Source organism: Vidua chalybeata, chromosome 15 (genome assembly GCF_026979565.1).
Source record: "Vidua chalybeata isolate OUT-0048 chromosome 15, bVidCha1 merged haplotype, whole genome shotgun sequence".
Taxonomy (NCBI): domain Eukaryota; kingdom Metazoa; phylum Chordata; class Aves; order Passeriformes; family Viduidae; genus Vidua; species Vidua chalybeata.
In genome coordinates, this window is record NC_071544.1 from 2640715 (window position 1) to 2657577 (window position 16863).

Here is a 16863-nt window from a genome sequence, read left to right on the forward strand (position 1 = left end):
GGCTTGCACAGGGTTCCCAGTACCGAGGATACAGAGGTCCTCCACTGCAGAGAGCTTGTAGAGAAAATGCTGGTGCATGCTTAAAATGTCCTCTGTCATCCCTTCTTTCCTTATTTCTCTCTTTCTTCCTTGCTTGATTTTTTGCCTGCAGAGATTTCCTTTCCATCCTCTTCCTTTCTTTATTCCTTTACTTACCTTGATTTTCTTTCCCTTCCTTTTCCTTTCATTCTTCACACTCCCCACTTTGATTTCTCTTCTCTTCTGCGTCCAAACTTTTCCACCTTTACCAAAATGTTTTCTAAACAAAATGATTTCTACATGTCTACATCCTCCTCTTCATGCATCAGAGACCTGCCCTTTAATGAGAGTGCTCATGGGGACCTTGCATGCCTCCTGATGAGGAACAACTGTCCTGACCTCCTCCAGAAAAAGTCAAGTAAATGGATTGTCCCTACACCTCCTCTCCCCTTCCCTCCCCCTTTGGAAGAAACCCACACTCCTCAGACTCCAGTCCCCTCCTGCAGCAGCAAATAACACAGCAAGGCAATAACATGACAAAGAACAGCTGCACTACACCAGAAAAAGCACACACCTCCCTTGGAATTAAAGACCAAGCCCCAAGTACTTTGACATCAGTGCAAACAGGCTCCAATAAGCACCAACAATCCATGAAATCCTCTCGCTTCACAACTCAAATGCATCACAGCCCAGCACACCATTCTGCCATGAACACTGAGAAAGCACAGTGCAACCGTAATTCCTAGGAATTCTTCATGTATTTCAATGAAGAGCTGTTCTTCCTGCCTCATTTTCCACCTGCTTGATGAATGAGAAACTCTTGCCTCTCCTCTCAGGCAGAGAAGCTCTGCCAGAAAAACACAGCAAGAACTTCCATACTCAGGGGCATTAGCCCCCAAGGAATACCTCTCACTCAATGCCATCATCCACCCAGAAATACCTATGAACCTAAACCCACGGCATTTTCCCTGAGAACATGCTCTCCACTCCCAACACATCAGTTTTGAGAAATACATTAGAGGCCCTCCTCCATCCCTGCTGGCTGCCAACTGCTCAAACCATGCTGGAAGAAGCAAGAAAGAAATGAGAGCAGACTGTGGGGCTTTGTAGGTCCAATCCAGGAATTATAAAATATTTCAAGTTGGAGGGAAGCCACAAGGAGTGTTGAGTCCAACTCCCAATCTAGGCACATTTGCTCAATCCAAGAAGAAGATATCACAGCTAAATAGGTGTAATAATAACTAAATAGGCATTATGGGCAAATAGGCACAGCTGTTTCTCAGACTCATCTTCTTCAGCATGAAGTGACTTACCTGTAGCATCACCGCTTGGTTCTTCAGAAAATAAATATTTTCAGAGCAGGAAACTGGTTCTAACACTAACAGAGACTACTGGGAACGATGGATAGAAAATAATTACGTGCATTCTAGAAAAGCCTTGAAAACATTGGGCAGAGCACAGTGCTCCCATGTGCATTTCTCTCATGGCGAAGAGGCACCACAAAGCTAAGGAAGGACATTGTCTCATCAGCCTCAGCTCAGGAGCATGGAAACATCATCCTGCACACTGATAGAAAATTACCAAAATGTTTGAACACAGACAGGTGCCAAAGCTCAGGATCTCATCTGGTATTACCAACTCATTGCTGACATGAGAGACAGAAAAACAAGACTGTGAGGCTTTGGTAAGAAGGGAGAAGAAAGAAAAATAATCCAATTCTATTGTACAGAAATGCAGGAAGGGAGCAACTGGGCATAAGAATATGAAGAACTTTTGGGGAGCTGCAGGAAATCCCAGGCATTAGTAATGTTTGTGGAGCCTTTTCTTGACATTTTCTACTAGAATCCTCTATCTCACACCCTGGGAAATGGCAATTCCACCTAGGCACATATTCTCCAGTCTTTCACCAAAGACACAGACTGTGTTCTACAGATCATCTCCCTCAGGCAAGACCCTTCCCTGCTGAACGTCACCCTCATCACAACACACACCCAGGTGCCACCTGCAGAATCTCTTTCACAATACCACAAAACCTGCTATAAGAATGTCCTTTGCATATCCTCACCTTCCCTTACAATTGGCACAAAGAACACACGGAGGGATATGAAGCCTCCCACTGTTTGAACCCAGATTCTTCTCATCTGCATATACTTCATGGTTTCTGCATTTCCAGCAATCTCTGGTGGAAACACCACAGAACATAAGAACTGACTCCTTAAGAACTTTATGACATAAAGGCATGTCAGTTCTCACCCCAGTCCACATGGATTTTGCACTTGGAGAGAATGAGAGCAAATGCCAAAGCACAAGTGCACCTTATAGAATCAGCTGGGTGGGAGAATTTGTACCACAGAGAACCACAGCTGGGTTGCTGTGAAGGCTTTTGTGCGTACGTCAGGCATAGAATGAGCCACCTGTGACAACGGGACACGTAACTTCAACCTACAGCAAATTTTCAAGTCCACAAGTACGGGAAGCTGAATACACAAAAATGACATCTACATTATCATGTGCCCTTAATAATTAGCCTGAGGAGGACCAAGGAACCATGATGGAAAGCTCTGTGGCTGTGGAAGCTGCTATAGATGCCCACCACTATAAAAGAACAGGAGGTTGAAGTGCTGCCCTCCTCGAAAAGGTTGTCCAAAACAGGAATCATAAAAGTTCATTGGAATTAGTCAGCAGTCTGCATACCACACCCTCTTTCCCGATGCCTTGTCTGCCTCAGGCAGACAGCAGCACAAGGGCCTGTCTCTGGTGGGAAATACTCATAATCCCAAGGGACGTGATGGGCAGTAAACTACCAGGGAATTAACTCAATACCCAGAAGGCCTTCCACTCCACACCCTTAGGAATGGATCTTGGGAAGGAAATCTGTGCCAATCTTGCCTCATCATTTTCTCTAGGCATCCTCCTTTCCCTCTTCTGGGAAGTGTTCTCCAGACAAGAACATCATCTCACATTCTTGTCTTCTTATGCCATGGCCCATGGTCTTCCCAAGGATTTCCACTTCCCACAGACTGGGAGGTCACACCTCCTATTATGACATGGTCAGGGCCTGCTCAGCACCACTGCCATGTTCACCTCATCTCCTGTGGCTTCCCCAGTCTCAGATGGAAACATTACCCACCTTGGAGAATGCTATTTCTAGAAGGCATGTCAGGACAACTCTAAAGGCCATGGCCAGTGACAGCATGCTGTGAAAGACCAACCCAAATGCTGAAAAATACATCAGTGCCAACAATGATACCTACTGCACAGGAGAATGTGGCGTTTGATGTGGGTTGACTTTTTGAGGTTGGGGTTGTAATAGGTTGAAAATAGGGTTTCCAGGGTTTTTTTTTAAGGGTGTGGCTGTAGATGCAAATATTGCCATAACATGAAAACAGGACAGTGTATGGTCATGCCACCTCACAGGACAATCCAGCTGCAATCCACTTCAGAAAGGCAAGACAAAGAAAAGAAAACATACGCTTTAGGTCACGCTCCTCTGCCTGCACACTTTCTACTGGTAACTAGAATAAAAACATACTTGGAGAAAGAAAAGTGTTTAACTATGTCCCTGCTTTCACAATGACTCGGGTGAGCCAAGCAAATGGGAGAAATTGCACCATGAGGAGAGAGAAGAGTGAAGTCACAATTCTCATCTTGCATCACCTCTCTTATGGAGGAGAGTCAAAGAAGAGTACAGAGTTCTTCATAAGAAACCACATTAAATACCAGCATGATCAGCAGTCAGCAGCAGTAACAGCACAGTAAATAGTACCTAGAGGACTGTCTCATGACACGGTCCATGGTTTTCCCAAGGACTTTCACTTCCATCAGACAAATCTCACTTCTCAAGGTCAGCCTTGATACTAGGAAATGGCCAGGGCCTACACAATGCCACAGCCACATTCACCTCTGCAACCTCTCACCGCCTCCTTTACCTCCACAGGGCTCACTGCAGCAATCGTCAGCAGTGAGGGCACCATAAAAAACCATATAGATGGTATCATATAGACCATGCCCAGCACTCTACTCTTTCTAAAGGTGATGCCAGAATAAGTCCAAATGGCAATGGCATTGATTTCATGTTGTGATAGAATAACTCAATCAATGACAAGCACCCCAACGTAAAGGATTATATTGTTTCTGTAGGAAATTCATGTTTCAGGTTTTGTTATTAGGGACTTTAGTGCTTGTTTAGTTGGTCAAGTTTATTCTTGGTTGGTAACTTTCCAGGGCCTTGAAAAGGACGTGGCTCCTGATACAAATATTCCAAGAATATCATAACAAGCCAGTGCTCTTTGTGCCAATTCTCTGGCCAGGAATGCAAGTCTACAACCATTCCATCAATGACAGCACAAAACCTCCATACACCAGATATTATATATGCTGTGCTCAGCAGACTCCCTGTCATTGACCCTTTGTATTTTCTAATGCTTCAGCTCTTCTGGATGGAAATCCTAATCACCTGCTAATTCCTCTCCTGAAATGTTAGACATCTATTTGTAGACATCATATCAGTATACCTCTAATAACAATGAGCATTGATTTCATTATCTGATGGGAAAAACAAATGCTGATGACCACAGCAGTGTAAGGGATAATATCCATACAGGAGTGTTTGTGTGGTTTTTAGGAGAATGTTTCCAGATAATTCACAACTCTGCCAGTGGTGATACAAATATTGAAAGAACTTCGAGAGAGGCAAGTGTCAATCTCCAGCTATGAACAAAAGTACATGGAATGATTTTCAGGGGGGAGGGGGTTGTGGAAAAAAAAATCCCTTTTCTTACACCGACTCTGAATCTCCAACCTCTATGTAAACAGTTTATAATGCTATCTAGAAAACCAACACACTGGAAAAAGAAAACAGGAAAAGCCCAAGAAGGCCTTGCCGGGTGCTATAATCAATCTGCTGGGAGAATCAATGGGGAAAAATTACACCACAGAGAGAGAAAACCTTGAGGCCTCAACTGTAGCCTTTCAGCACGTCACTTGCACTGGGGAGGACGAGGGCACAGGTTTGACAATGCTGATACCTGCAAAATTAACAACCAAAAGGCAGTTAAGTGGCACATGGTGCCTGTGTGATCGTCATCACTACAGCCTGCGTGTCTTCACCTCCTTCAGCCAGATCGGGTTAAAATGCTACACGCCAGCGAGCAAAAGCGTTGTCTGCAGAGCTGACACCTCGGCGCCCCTATTATCACAATGAACAGAGATTTCTTCCTAGGGGAGAGCAAACGTAGGAGAGATAACGACTCGCACTCGGAGCAAAAACCCTCAGCTACGGTCCGCAAACTGCTGCTGGATGCCGGAAGACATTTCCCCAGCTCAGTAACAGGTGAGGGGCTCCGGCAAGGACGCAGCGGCAGATACAAAGGTGCCGTTAAGATTTTTAAGATTCAGCCAACATTACAGTGCCCTCAGGCCGTGGGGGACGGAGCCACCCTACAAGCAGCAACAGCCCAGGGGTCGGCTGAGATGTGACAGAGCGGGCAGCGAAAGAGTAAAGGCGAGGAAAACAGTGCCACTGACCGTGTCGAGGAGAGCGGAGGGCTCCGGCTGCGTGTCCTTGGGCGCGGGGCCGGGCGGCGGCGGAGGGAAGTTGGGGCTGAAAACCATGAGGTCGCTCTTGGCCGCGCCGTCCGCCACGCACAGGCTGCGGCTGTGGCGCTGCGAGTACGACCAGCTGCCCACTTCGCTGGCGCACACGAGCGTCGTGGGCCCGGGCCCCGAGAGCACGGCCGCCCGCGGCGCCCAGCGCGACGCCCCGTACAGCACCACGGCCAGCAGGAAGAGGCTCGACACCGCGCAGATGGCCACCACCAGCCACACGTTGGTCGCCGCGCTCGCCGCGCCGGGGCCGAGCTCCACGCCCAGCGCCGACCGCGACACCGACGACGACGACGACGACGACGAGGATCCCGCGGCCGCGGCCGCCGCCGCCTCGGCGGCCTCGACCAGCGACACGCTGAGCGTGGCCGTGGCCGAGCGCGCCGGCTCGCCGTGGTCGCGCACGACGATCAGCAGCCTCTGGCGAGGCCCGTCCGCCTCGTCCAGCGCCCGCGCCGTGCTCACCTCGCCGCTGTAGAGCCCCACGCGGAACGGGCCCTTGCCCCGCGGCTCCCACAGCTCGTAGCGCAGCCACGCGTTGTAGCCCGAGTCGGCGTCCACGGCGCGGATCTTCGCCACCACCTGCCCCGCCGGCGCCCCCCACGCCGCCCACGCCCACAGCGTGCCCGACTCCGAGCCCGCCGCCGCCGCCGCCGCCGCCGCCTCCGCTGCCGCCACGCCGCCCGCCTCCGGTGCCGAGCCCGCGGGCGGCAGCAGCGCCGGCGCGTTGTCGTTCTCGTCCAGCACGAAGAGCTGCACCGTGGCGTTGCCGCACAGCGGCGGCTCCCCCGCGTCCACCGCGCGCACCTCGAACTGCAGCACCTGCAGCTCCTCGTAGTCCAGGGGCCGCAGCGCCCACAGACGCCCGCTCTCCGCGTCCACCGACACGTAGCTCGACGCCGCCCGCCAGCCGCCGCCGCCCGCGCCGCCCTCCCACACCGAGTAGCTGACGCGCCCGTTGCCCGCCTCGTCCGGGTCCCGCGCCCACAGCCGCGCCAGCTCCGCGCCCGCCGCGTTGTTCTCCCGCGCCAGCACCGTGTACACGGCCTGCGCGAACGCGGGCGCGTTGTCGTTCACGTCCGACACCGGCACCCGCAGCCCGCGGCTGGCGCGCAGCGCCGGCGCCCCGCCGTCCTCCGCACGCACCTCCACCTCGTACTCCGACACCCGCTCCCGGTCCAGCGCCTCGCGCAGCACCAGCGAGTACGAGCCCGCGAACGTCGCCTCCAGACCGAACGGCGACGCCGGCCACACCCAGCACCGCACGCGCCCGTTCTCCCCCGAGTCCCGGTCCGACACGCTCAGCAGGGCCACCACCGTCCCCACCGACGCGTCCTCCGCCACCGGCACCGACAGCGACGTCACCCGCACCTCCGGCGCGTTGTCGTTCACGTCCAGCACCTCCAGCACCACCTTGCAGTGACCCGATAGCGAGGGTGTCCCCTTATCTCTCGCTTCGATTTGTATCTCGTATAAACGTACCTCTTCATAGTCCACGGTGCCCGTCAGATGAATTTCACCTGTCCTGGCATTTAAATGGAAAATGTTTATTCCCTTATCAGGAAAAGTATTGCTGACACTGAATATCACTTCTCCATTAATTCCTAAATCTGCATCCGTCGCATTCACACTTGCCACAAGCGTCCCCACCGCAGCGCTCTCCAGCAGCTGCACTTTATACACCGACTGGTTGAACTGGGGCGCATTGTCGTTTGCATCTTCCACCGAGATCACCAGCTCCATTGTCCCCGTCAGAGACGGCCGGCCCCCGTCACTCGCTGTCAGCACCAGCCGGTGAACGGGAATCGTCTCGCGGTCCAGAGGTTTCGTGAGTACCAGAAAAAGGGATTCTCGGTATTCCTCACTGCGCTGCATATCCAGAGAGAAATGCTCGCTGGGGCTGAGTGTGTAGGAGAGCTGCGCGTTCGCTCCGATATCCGCATCCGACGCGCCCTCCAGCGGGAAACGGGACCCCGGCACAGACGATTCCGCGATGCTGAGGTTTTTGCGGGCGGCGGGGAAGATGGGGGCATTGTCGTTGATGTCGGTGACCTCCAGCTCCACATGGAAGACGCGCAGCGGCCGCTCCAGCAGCACCTCCAGGCGCAGCGCGCACGGCGCGCTCTTGCCGCACAGCTCCTCCCGGTCGAGCCGCGAGCTCACCAGCAGCGCGCCGCTCGCCCCGCTCACCTCCACGCTCGCCCGCCGGCCCTGCGCCACCAGCCGCAGCCGCCGCGCCTCCGCCTCGCCCGCCTCCAGGCCCAGGTCCTGCGCCAGACGGCCCACCACCGTGCCGGCCTTGGCTTCCTCCGCCACCGAGTAGCGCACCTGCCCGCCCGCCAGCGCCCAGGCCGCCTGCAGCACCAGCACCCGCAGCACCGCCGCACACCAGCGCTCTCCCATCGCCGCCGCCGCCGCCGCTGTGGCCGCCGCCGCTCTGGCTGCCGGCCCCGGCCCGGGCCCCGCACGGCTCCCCGCCGCCGCCCGGACGCACCGGCTCTGCTGCCCGGCCCGCGCCGCCCCCCCGCGCTCACAGCCGGGCTCTCCGCCGCACCGGGGCGGAGCCGCCCACACGCCGTTCCTGAGCCTGCAGCGACACCGTGCGCTGCTCCGCCGCCTCACCCGATCCGCCACAGCGCCGCTGCCTCCGCTCCGTCATGGCCGCCTGCTCTGCTGTTTCTTCCTACCATGATTCTCTTTCTTTTTATTATTCATGTTTTGTGTCGATCGCTGTTCCTTGCAAACAATCCTTCATATCTTGTTCTTACCTCGTCTTTCTTACTTCATGTTGCTTTCTTCGCTCAATTCCCTCATTTTAATAATATTTCGTTTCCCTTCTCTCTCCTACTTTCCCCCCGTCTTTCTACTCTTTCCTCCTTCTCCGTCTTCTTTTCCTTCATCTTCTTCTTCGTCATTGTCCTCACCATTCTTTACTCCTTTTTTTTTTTCTTTTTCCATCCTCCACCATTCTTTAGCCGCACTGCAAAGTTCGTCAGTTGCCTCCAGCGCTGCGACACTGATCATCGAAGTGGGAGCCATCAGCGCCGGATCCCGATGCTATGGCCAGGATGGAGTTTTGTTATGTACCAACTCCAACTCTCTCGGCAGAGGTAGGTGCGTTCTGCTCATCTGCTGTATCGTCACTTCTATTTTTCTATCGTGTACTTTTCTCCCTTACTTTCCTTTTGGCTTTATTTTTACTTGCATAAGCTCCTTACTTTCTTTTAAATCTTCTTCTTACTTCCATTTCCTATTTATTTTTTACCCTTCTGCTCTCTCTCTTTCCCTTCTCTTTCCTTGTTCTGTTTTCCCATCTTTTCTTTCCTACTTATCCCTGTCCTATTTTGCCCCCTCCTCTTCTAATTCCACCTTCTCTATTCTTCACCTTTTTTTCCTTGGCCAAAATGTTTTCAACGTCCTCACAACGAACAATGTAAATGTCCTTTGGAAAAAGATCTCATTCTTTTATTTGACACTGATTCCTTCAAGTCTATATTTAATTTTTTATCTCATTTTCTACTTCTTTCTTCCTGTCTCTTTGTCCTTTCTCTCTTCCTTTATCTTTGTTTTCTTTCCTCATTCTTTGTGCCATGACATTGCCTTTCACATTTTCTGCTTCCATCCTTGTAACTTCTGCTCATTTTTTCCTTCAAGAAATATATTAAAGATATCTACAGCACCCCTGCCACAAACCACAGACATGCCTTTGGGCCAGAGTTCTCATTTCTCTTCCCTACCACCTCCTATCCCTGTGGATAGGGAACAACGAACAACATTTCTGCTTACCTCCCACCCATGCACCTGCAGATTGCCCTCCCTTTAGAACAAAGGCCAAACTCTTCAGCCTCAAGTCCTCTCAAGGAGCTGCAGTAGCACAGCAAGGCAGTCAGATGGCAAAGAACAGCTCTGCTACATCAGAACAGGCTCCACCACCCTCTGACACAAAAGCCTGAGAAACAGCTGCTGAGGCACCTAATGGAAGAGGCTCCGAAGATTCCAAACAACCCTGACGAGTCCCTCATTCGGGAACTCAAACTCATCACAGCCCGGCACAATGATCCTCTGGTGTCACAAACGCACAATGACATCACAGTCGAGCAGTCCTGCTACCCTTCTATGAAGAGCTCTTCTTCCTGACTCATGTTCCACCTGCAAATCCAACCCAAAACCACAAATGTAACACCATGGCATTGCCACTGAGAATATCTGCTGCATGCCCAACAACATCTATCCCAAAAATGCATTAATGTCACTTCTCCATCTGTCCTTGCTTCCACGTGCTCACCCTGTGCCAGGCAGCAACAGGAAAGGAATGAGAGCAGGCTGTGGTGCTCCAAACCCACAGGCATTTCAATCCAGGCAACATTCAGTCAATCCAATATGAAGACACCACAGCTGAACGGGAACCAAAGTACTTTTGCCTCTCACACACAGCTTCTTCAGGTACAAGCAACTCACCCGTAGCATTGCTGGTTGCTTTTTCAGGAAAAGAAACACCAGAACCAGGAGTATAGGATTTGAGGGAACGTGTCCCTTGATGTTACCAGCAATTTCCTGTCCCTAGCAAGACCGAGACCAGAGAAATAACCGAGATAATGTTCCAAGAAGGCTGGCATGATACAAATTTGCAAAACTTTCTGTTTGACCAACAACATTCCACACAAAATACAAGCATTATCAGGCATGTATGGCAGGTAGTGTCACAAGCAGCAATGTCACAAGGAACAAGAGAGCACAAGAATATGCAGAACTACAGGAGGCCCTGACAGGGTCCCAGGGGAGCAGCCCTATGCACATGGGCCTTTTCTCAAGGTTTGCTACTTATATTCTTTATCCCATAGCATGTGAAATGAGATCTCTGTAACTCCTCCCCAACGACATAGATTGTGTTCTACTCAGTAGCCACATTTTCTTTAGGCAACATTCTTCCCTGCTCAAAGTCATCCTCCCCACCTCACGGGTCCAGGCCCTATTTAGTGCCACATGCAGGATCACTGCCAAAATATCAAACATTGCTAGAACCCAGCAATATGACCCAGCTGTAAACTCTGCTCTGCGTGATTCAATTCTTTGTACATCCTCATCTTCCTACATGATTGGCATAGAGAACATACTGAGGGCTGCAAAGCCACACAGCAGCTGGCAGGCTCTCCCCAGCTGCCTGTTCACCACCAATGCTTTGCTCCTTTTCAGCAATCTCAGGTGGAAACACCACAAAGCTTCATTTAGAGTTCATGAAGATTCTGTGATTAGAATTGTGACAGCTCTGACCCCAGTCCACACATCTTTATATCATCAAGAGAACCACAGCAAATACCAAAGCACAAAAGCACTCCCAAGGTCAGTTGAGTGGGAGAACTTGTACCACATGAAACCAGAGCTGGGCTGCAGTGCAGGTTTGTACCTGCAAACACCAGAAGGAGCTCCGTGTGACATCAGAACAAATCATCTCCCCTGAGGCCACCTGTGCAGTGCACAAGTAGGGGGAGTTGAGCACATAAAGATTACAGACTCATTGTCCTTATAAATCCCACCTGAGAAGGAGCAAGGAACCATCATGGCAACACCCATGGCTGTGAAAACATCTATGAATGCCCACCATGACACCAGGACAGCATCCTGAAGCGCTTCCCTTCCACAACAGCAGTTCTGAAACAAGCAGCTCATCCAACAACATTCAGCACTCTCCATCTCACCAGCTCTTACCAACGTACGGCCTACACCAGGCAGGCAGCAGCACAGGGCTTATCTCTGGTGAAAGATACCAAGAAGCTCAAAGAACATTTGTGAGCATTTCAGTATCAAACACTGTCTCATGATCAGGAAGGTGTCCCACTCCAGACCCATAGGGCCTGGGAAATAATCCTTGGCAAGAGCATTCTGTTCCATCCTGCCTCACACTTTCCTTTAGTGCATCCTCCACTCACCACTCTGAGACGTGTTCTCAGGACAAAATACAATCTCATGTTCTTTTCTTATATCATGGCCCGTGGCCGTCCCATGGATTTGCAGTGTCCCCAAAATCATGTTTTCCCACTTCTCAAGGTCACCCTCCAGAAAAGGAAATGGCCAGGCCCTACTCAGTTGTCACAGACCCCAGTTTTATTCCTATCTCAAAGCTCAACACGGTTTTTGCTTATCCTTCTCAGCAATGACAATACTATAATAAACTCAGGGATGGCGCCGTCCATGCAGCTTACAGCAGAACCTCTGATGCTGACATTTCATGTTTTGTGATGCTTCAGCTATATCAGATGGAAACACCTGGGAGTAAAATTCTTTCTAAAGATGATATTGGGACAACTCTACATGGTCACGTCATTGATGTCATGCTCTGAGAAAAAAACCCCAAAGTAATGGTGGGAACAAAACTCTAACGTGATAGTTACTGTGTAGGAGAGTGTTATTTGAGACTTGTTGGGGGGAATGGTGGTTCTTTGATTTTTGGGGCTGTTGCTTTGTTTCTTCATTACAGAAGAAATTTTGAAGGCTTTGAAGGCATTTGAAGTGATGTCACCATTGATGTAGATTTTGAAAGAACACAAAAACAGGCCAGTGTATTTCATGCTATTTCTCCGGCCAGGATCACAAATCCACAACCTCAGGAACAGGGGCAGCAGGAAAAGAAAAAACTTTCTTCCTTGTTACACTTTCCTTGGGCCATACTCCTTTGGCCCTATACTTTATGCTACTTTTAAAGCAACATAATATGTGGGAAAAGATCATGGAAACATGGAAATGTTAGTCACACCTTCCCTACTTTCTTAATGAGTCTGGTGGTAGAATGAAAATGGAGAACTCTTGTCTATGAAAATACAATGGTCACCTTGCAACAGACATTCTCATGAGCAGAATTAGAGGGGAAAAACAGTTTTCCATAAGAAACCAGACTAACACCAGCACGGTCAGCAGTCACCAAAGGCAATAATGCAATACACAGTGCTTGGCGGACTGCAAACATCAGAACCTACATTTTTCCCCATCTTTCAGCAAGGTCGTTGGGAAATACTGCACACAACCAGGCAAGGCTGTTTCCAAAGCTGACACCTTGGGACGCCTCTCATCACAATCGGAATGATATCATTCTAGGACATAAGAGTTCACACACAGAGCAGCAAACTGCAGCTAGAGACCATAACAGCTCCGGGGCTTGGCAATAATCCTATATTCCCCCGAAGGGCAGATCAAAAGCTGCCACTGATATCCTTAAGCACCCGTCAAACACTCATCGCTCTCGACCCATGGGAAGGGAGCTTGCACACCTGGCAGGACAGAAGGCTTAGTTAGGGGTGAGAGACGAGCAAGGTGTTGCCACTGACCGTGTCGAGGAGAGCGGAGGGCTCCGGCTGCGTGTCCTTGGGCGCGGGGCCGGGCGGCGGCGGAGGGAAGTTGGGGCTGAAAACCATGAGGTCGCTCTTGGCCGCGCCGTCCGCCACGCACAGGCTGCGGCTGTGGCGCTGCGAGTACGACCAGCTGCCCACTTCGCTGGCGCACACGAGCGTCGTGGGCCCGGGCCCCGAGAGCACGGCCGCCCGCGGCGCCCAGCGCGACGCCCCGTACAGCACCACGGCCAGCAGGAAGAGGCTCGACACCGCGCAGATGGCCACCACCAGCCACACGTTGGTCGCCGCGCTCGCCGCGCCGGGGCCGAGCTCCACGCCCAGCGCCGACCGCGACACCGACGACGACGACGACGAGGATCCCGCGGCCGCGGCCACCTCGGCGGCCTCGACCAGCGACACGCTGAGCGTGGCCGTGGCCGAGCGCGCCGGCTCGCCGTGGTCGCGCACGACGATCAGCAGCCTCTGGCGAGGCCCGTCCGCCTCGTCCAGCGCCCGCGCCGTGCTCACCTCGCCGCTGTAGAGCCCCACGCGGAACGGGCCCTTGCCCCGCGGCTCCCACAGCTCGTAGCGCAGCCACGCGTTGTAGCCCGAGTCGGCGTCCACGGCGCGGATCTTCGCCACCACCTGCCCCGCCGGCGCCCCCCACGCCGCCCACGCCCACAGCGTGCCCGACTCCGAGCCCGCGCCCGCCGCCGCCGCCGCCTCCGCTGCCGCCACGCCGCCCGCCTCCGCTGCCGAGCCCGCGGGCGGCAGCAGCGCCGGCGCGTTGTCGTTCTCGTCCAGCACGAAGAGCTGCACCGTGGCGTTGCCGCACAGCGGCGGCTCCCCCGCGTCCACCGCGCGCACCTCGAACTGCAGCACCTGCAGCTCCTCGTAGTCCAGGGGCCGCAGCGCCCACAGACGCCCGCTCTCCGCGTCCACCGACACGTAGCTCGACGCCGCCCGCCAGCCGCCGCCGCCCGCGCCGCCCTCCCACACCGAGTAGCTGACGCGCCCGTTGCCCGCCTCGTCCGGGTCCCGCGCCCACAGCCGCGCCAGCTCCGCGCCCGCCGCGTTGTTCTCCCGCGCCAGCACCGTGTACACGGCCTGCGCGAACGCGGGCGCGTTGTCGTTCACGTCCGACACCGGCACCCGCAGCCCGCGGCTGGCGCGCAGCGCCGGCGCCCCGCCGTCCTCCGCACGCACCTCCACCTCGTACTCCGACACCCGCTCCCGGTCCAGCGCCTCGCGCAGCACCAGCGAGTACGAGCCCGCGAACGTCGCCTCCAGACCGAACGGCGACGCCGGCCACACCCAGCACCGCACGCGCCCGTTCTCCCCCGAGTCCCGGTCCGACACGCTCAGCAGGGCCACCACCGTCCCCACCGACGCGTCCTCCGCCACCGGCACCGACAGCGACGTCACCCACACCTCCGGCGCGTTGTCGTTCACGTCCAGCACCTCCAGCACCACCTTGCAGTGACCCGACAGCGGGGGCGTTCCCTTATCTTTTGCTTCAATACGAAAATCATATATACTGACTTCTTCGAAGTCCAGGGCTGCTGTAAGGTGAATTTCCCCAGTATTCGTATTGATGGAAATCACATCTTTTCCGCTCGGGGGAATGAAGTTCGTCACAGTATAGGTCACTTCACTGTTAATTCCCTCGTCTGCATCCGTGGCATTCACCCTCACCACCAGCGTCCCCACCGCAGCGCTCTCCGGCAGCTGCACTTTATACACCGACTGGTTGAACTGGGGCGCGTTGTCGTTTGCATCCAGCACCGAGATCACCAGCTCCATTGTCCCCGTCAGAGACGGCCGGCCCCCGTCACTCGCTGTCAGCACCAACCGGTGCACGGGAATCGTCTCGCGGTCCAGAGGTTTCGTTAAAACAAGTTCAGGTTCAATATTCTGCTCGTTTGATTTTTGTAAATCCAGAGTGAAATGCTCGCTGGGGCTGAGTGTGTAGGAGAGCTGCGCGTTCGCTCCGATATCCGCATCCGACGCGCCCTCTAGAGGGAAACGAGACCCCGGCAGAGACGATTCCGCGATGCTGAGGTTTTTGCGGGCGGCGGGGAAGATGGGGGCATTGTCGTTGATGTCGGTGACCTCCAGCTCCACATGGAAGACGCGCAGCGGCCGCTCCAGCAGCACCTCCAGGCGCAGCGCGCACGGCGCGCTCTTGCCGCACAGCTCCTCCCGGTCGAGCCGCGAGCTCACCAGCAGCGCGCCGCTCGCCCCGCTCACCTCCACGCTCGCCCGCCGGCCCTGCGCCACCAGCCGCAGCCGCCGCGCCTCCGCCTCGCCCGCCTCCAGGCCCAGGTCCTGCGCCAGACGGCCCACCACCGTGCCGGCCTTGGCTTCCTCCGCCACCGAGTAGCGCACCTGCCCGCCCGCCAGCGCCCAGGCCGCCTGCAGCACCAGCACCCGCAGCACCGCCGCACACCAGCGCTCTCCCATCGCCGCCGCCGCCGCCGCTGTGGCCGCCGCCGCTCTGGCTGCCGGCCCCGGCCCGGGCCCCGCACGGCTCCCCGCCGCCGCCCGGACGCACCGGCTCTGCTGCCCGGCCCGCGCCGCCCCCCCGCGCTCACAGCCGGGCTCTCCGCCGCACCGGGGCGGAGCCGCCCACACGCCGTTCCTGAGCCTGCAGCGACACCGTGCGCTGCTCCGCCGCCTCACCCGATCCGCCACAGCGCCGCTGCCTCCGCTCCGTTAAGGCAATCCCCTCTGTCGTCTCCTCCTCTGTGCTCCTCTTAATTTTCTTATCTCCTTTTCTTTATCGATTGCTATTTGCTTGCATAGGTTCATTTCTTTCCCTCTTCTCCTTCCTTTCTTCCTTCCGTTATTTGCCTGGATTTCATCGGTTTGTCTTTCCTTTTCCTTCCCTACTCTTTCCTTTATAGTCTTCCTGTTCTTTTCTATTGCTTCCTCTCCTCGTTGTCCTTTTCATTTATTGCCCTGCCCTAATTTTTAAGCAATCTTCACTTCCTTTCCAATCTTCGCTCTTCTTTACCCCCGTCGGCAATTTGCCAGTTGCCACCTGCGACGCGTCTGAGACGCAGCAGAGCTATCCGAGCTAATTATGGTATATCTCCACTAATTATGGTATATCAGCGCCGTGGCGCGGTGCTCCAACCGGTGGGAAGGCTGTTAGGAGTCAACTCTGCTCTAATCATAAGGTCGGTGTCTGCTAATCAGGTCCTTTATCTTCCTTTTTTTTTCTTCCATTCTCTTTTTTCTTTGTTACTTCCTTGCTCCCTTTCTGTCTTACCATTTACTTGTATAGTCACCTTTCTTGATATATGCTTTTCTCCTTATTATACTTTTGTTATTCTTTCTATTCTTCTTTCTCTCTTTCCCTTCTTTTTCCTGGTTCTCTTTCCCTATGCCTTCTTCATGCTTTCAACTGTCATATTTATTACATCCTTCTTCTAATTATCTTTCCATATCTCTTATGTCCTTCTATTTCCTTCACTAATAGTCTTTCCAAATGTTTATATACTACTCTCAATTAACATGTCCTTTGGAAATGTTCTCATTCCTCTTCCTTGCAACGATTCCTTCCATTGCTTCTTTTATTCCACTTCTTCTTTGTTCATTTTCTTTTCCTGTATACAGTTCTTCTCTACATATTCTTCTCTTGTTTTTTCTTTGCTTTTTCTTTCTCTCCTCATTGTGCAGTCTTTTCCTCCCCTTGTCTGTTGCTGCCTTCCTTGTATCTTCTATTGTTTTTTCCCTTAAGGAATTGTTTTTCAAATATTTACACCACCACATCATGAAGCACAGACATTCCCTCTAGCAAAAGGGCGCTCCCACCTCCCATTCCTCATGACAGGAAATAGCCTTCTTGCTTTCCTCCTCTACCATGCACCTGCAGCTTCCTCTCCCTTCAGGATCCAATCCACGTTTGGAGCCT

General features: G+C 53.4%; 2 protein-coding genes across 2 annotated transcripts; both read right to left on the minus strand.

Annotated features, from left to right (window-relative positions):
• Positions 1-5457: 5457 nt before the first annotated feature.
• Positions 5458-8058, minus strand: LOC128795841 (protocadherin alpha-3-like). The gene has a single exon (XM_053956908.1). The coding sequence runs from the start codon at positions 8023-8025 to the stop codon at positions 5458-5460; it is 2568 nt and encodes an 855-aa protein (XP_053812883.1). The 5' UTR covers positions 8026-8058.
• Positions 8059-12905: 4847 nt separating this feature from the next.
• LOC128795842 (protocadherin alpha-13-like) lies at positions 12906-15440 on the minus strand. Its single transcript, XM_053956909.1, has one exon. It carries the CDS (start codon positions 15405-15407, stop codon positions 12906-12908), a length of 2502 nt encoding a protein of 833 aa, XP_053812884.1. The 5' UTR covers positions 15408-15440.
• Positions 15441-16863: the final 1423 nt, after the last annotated feature.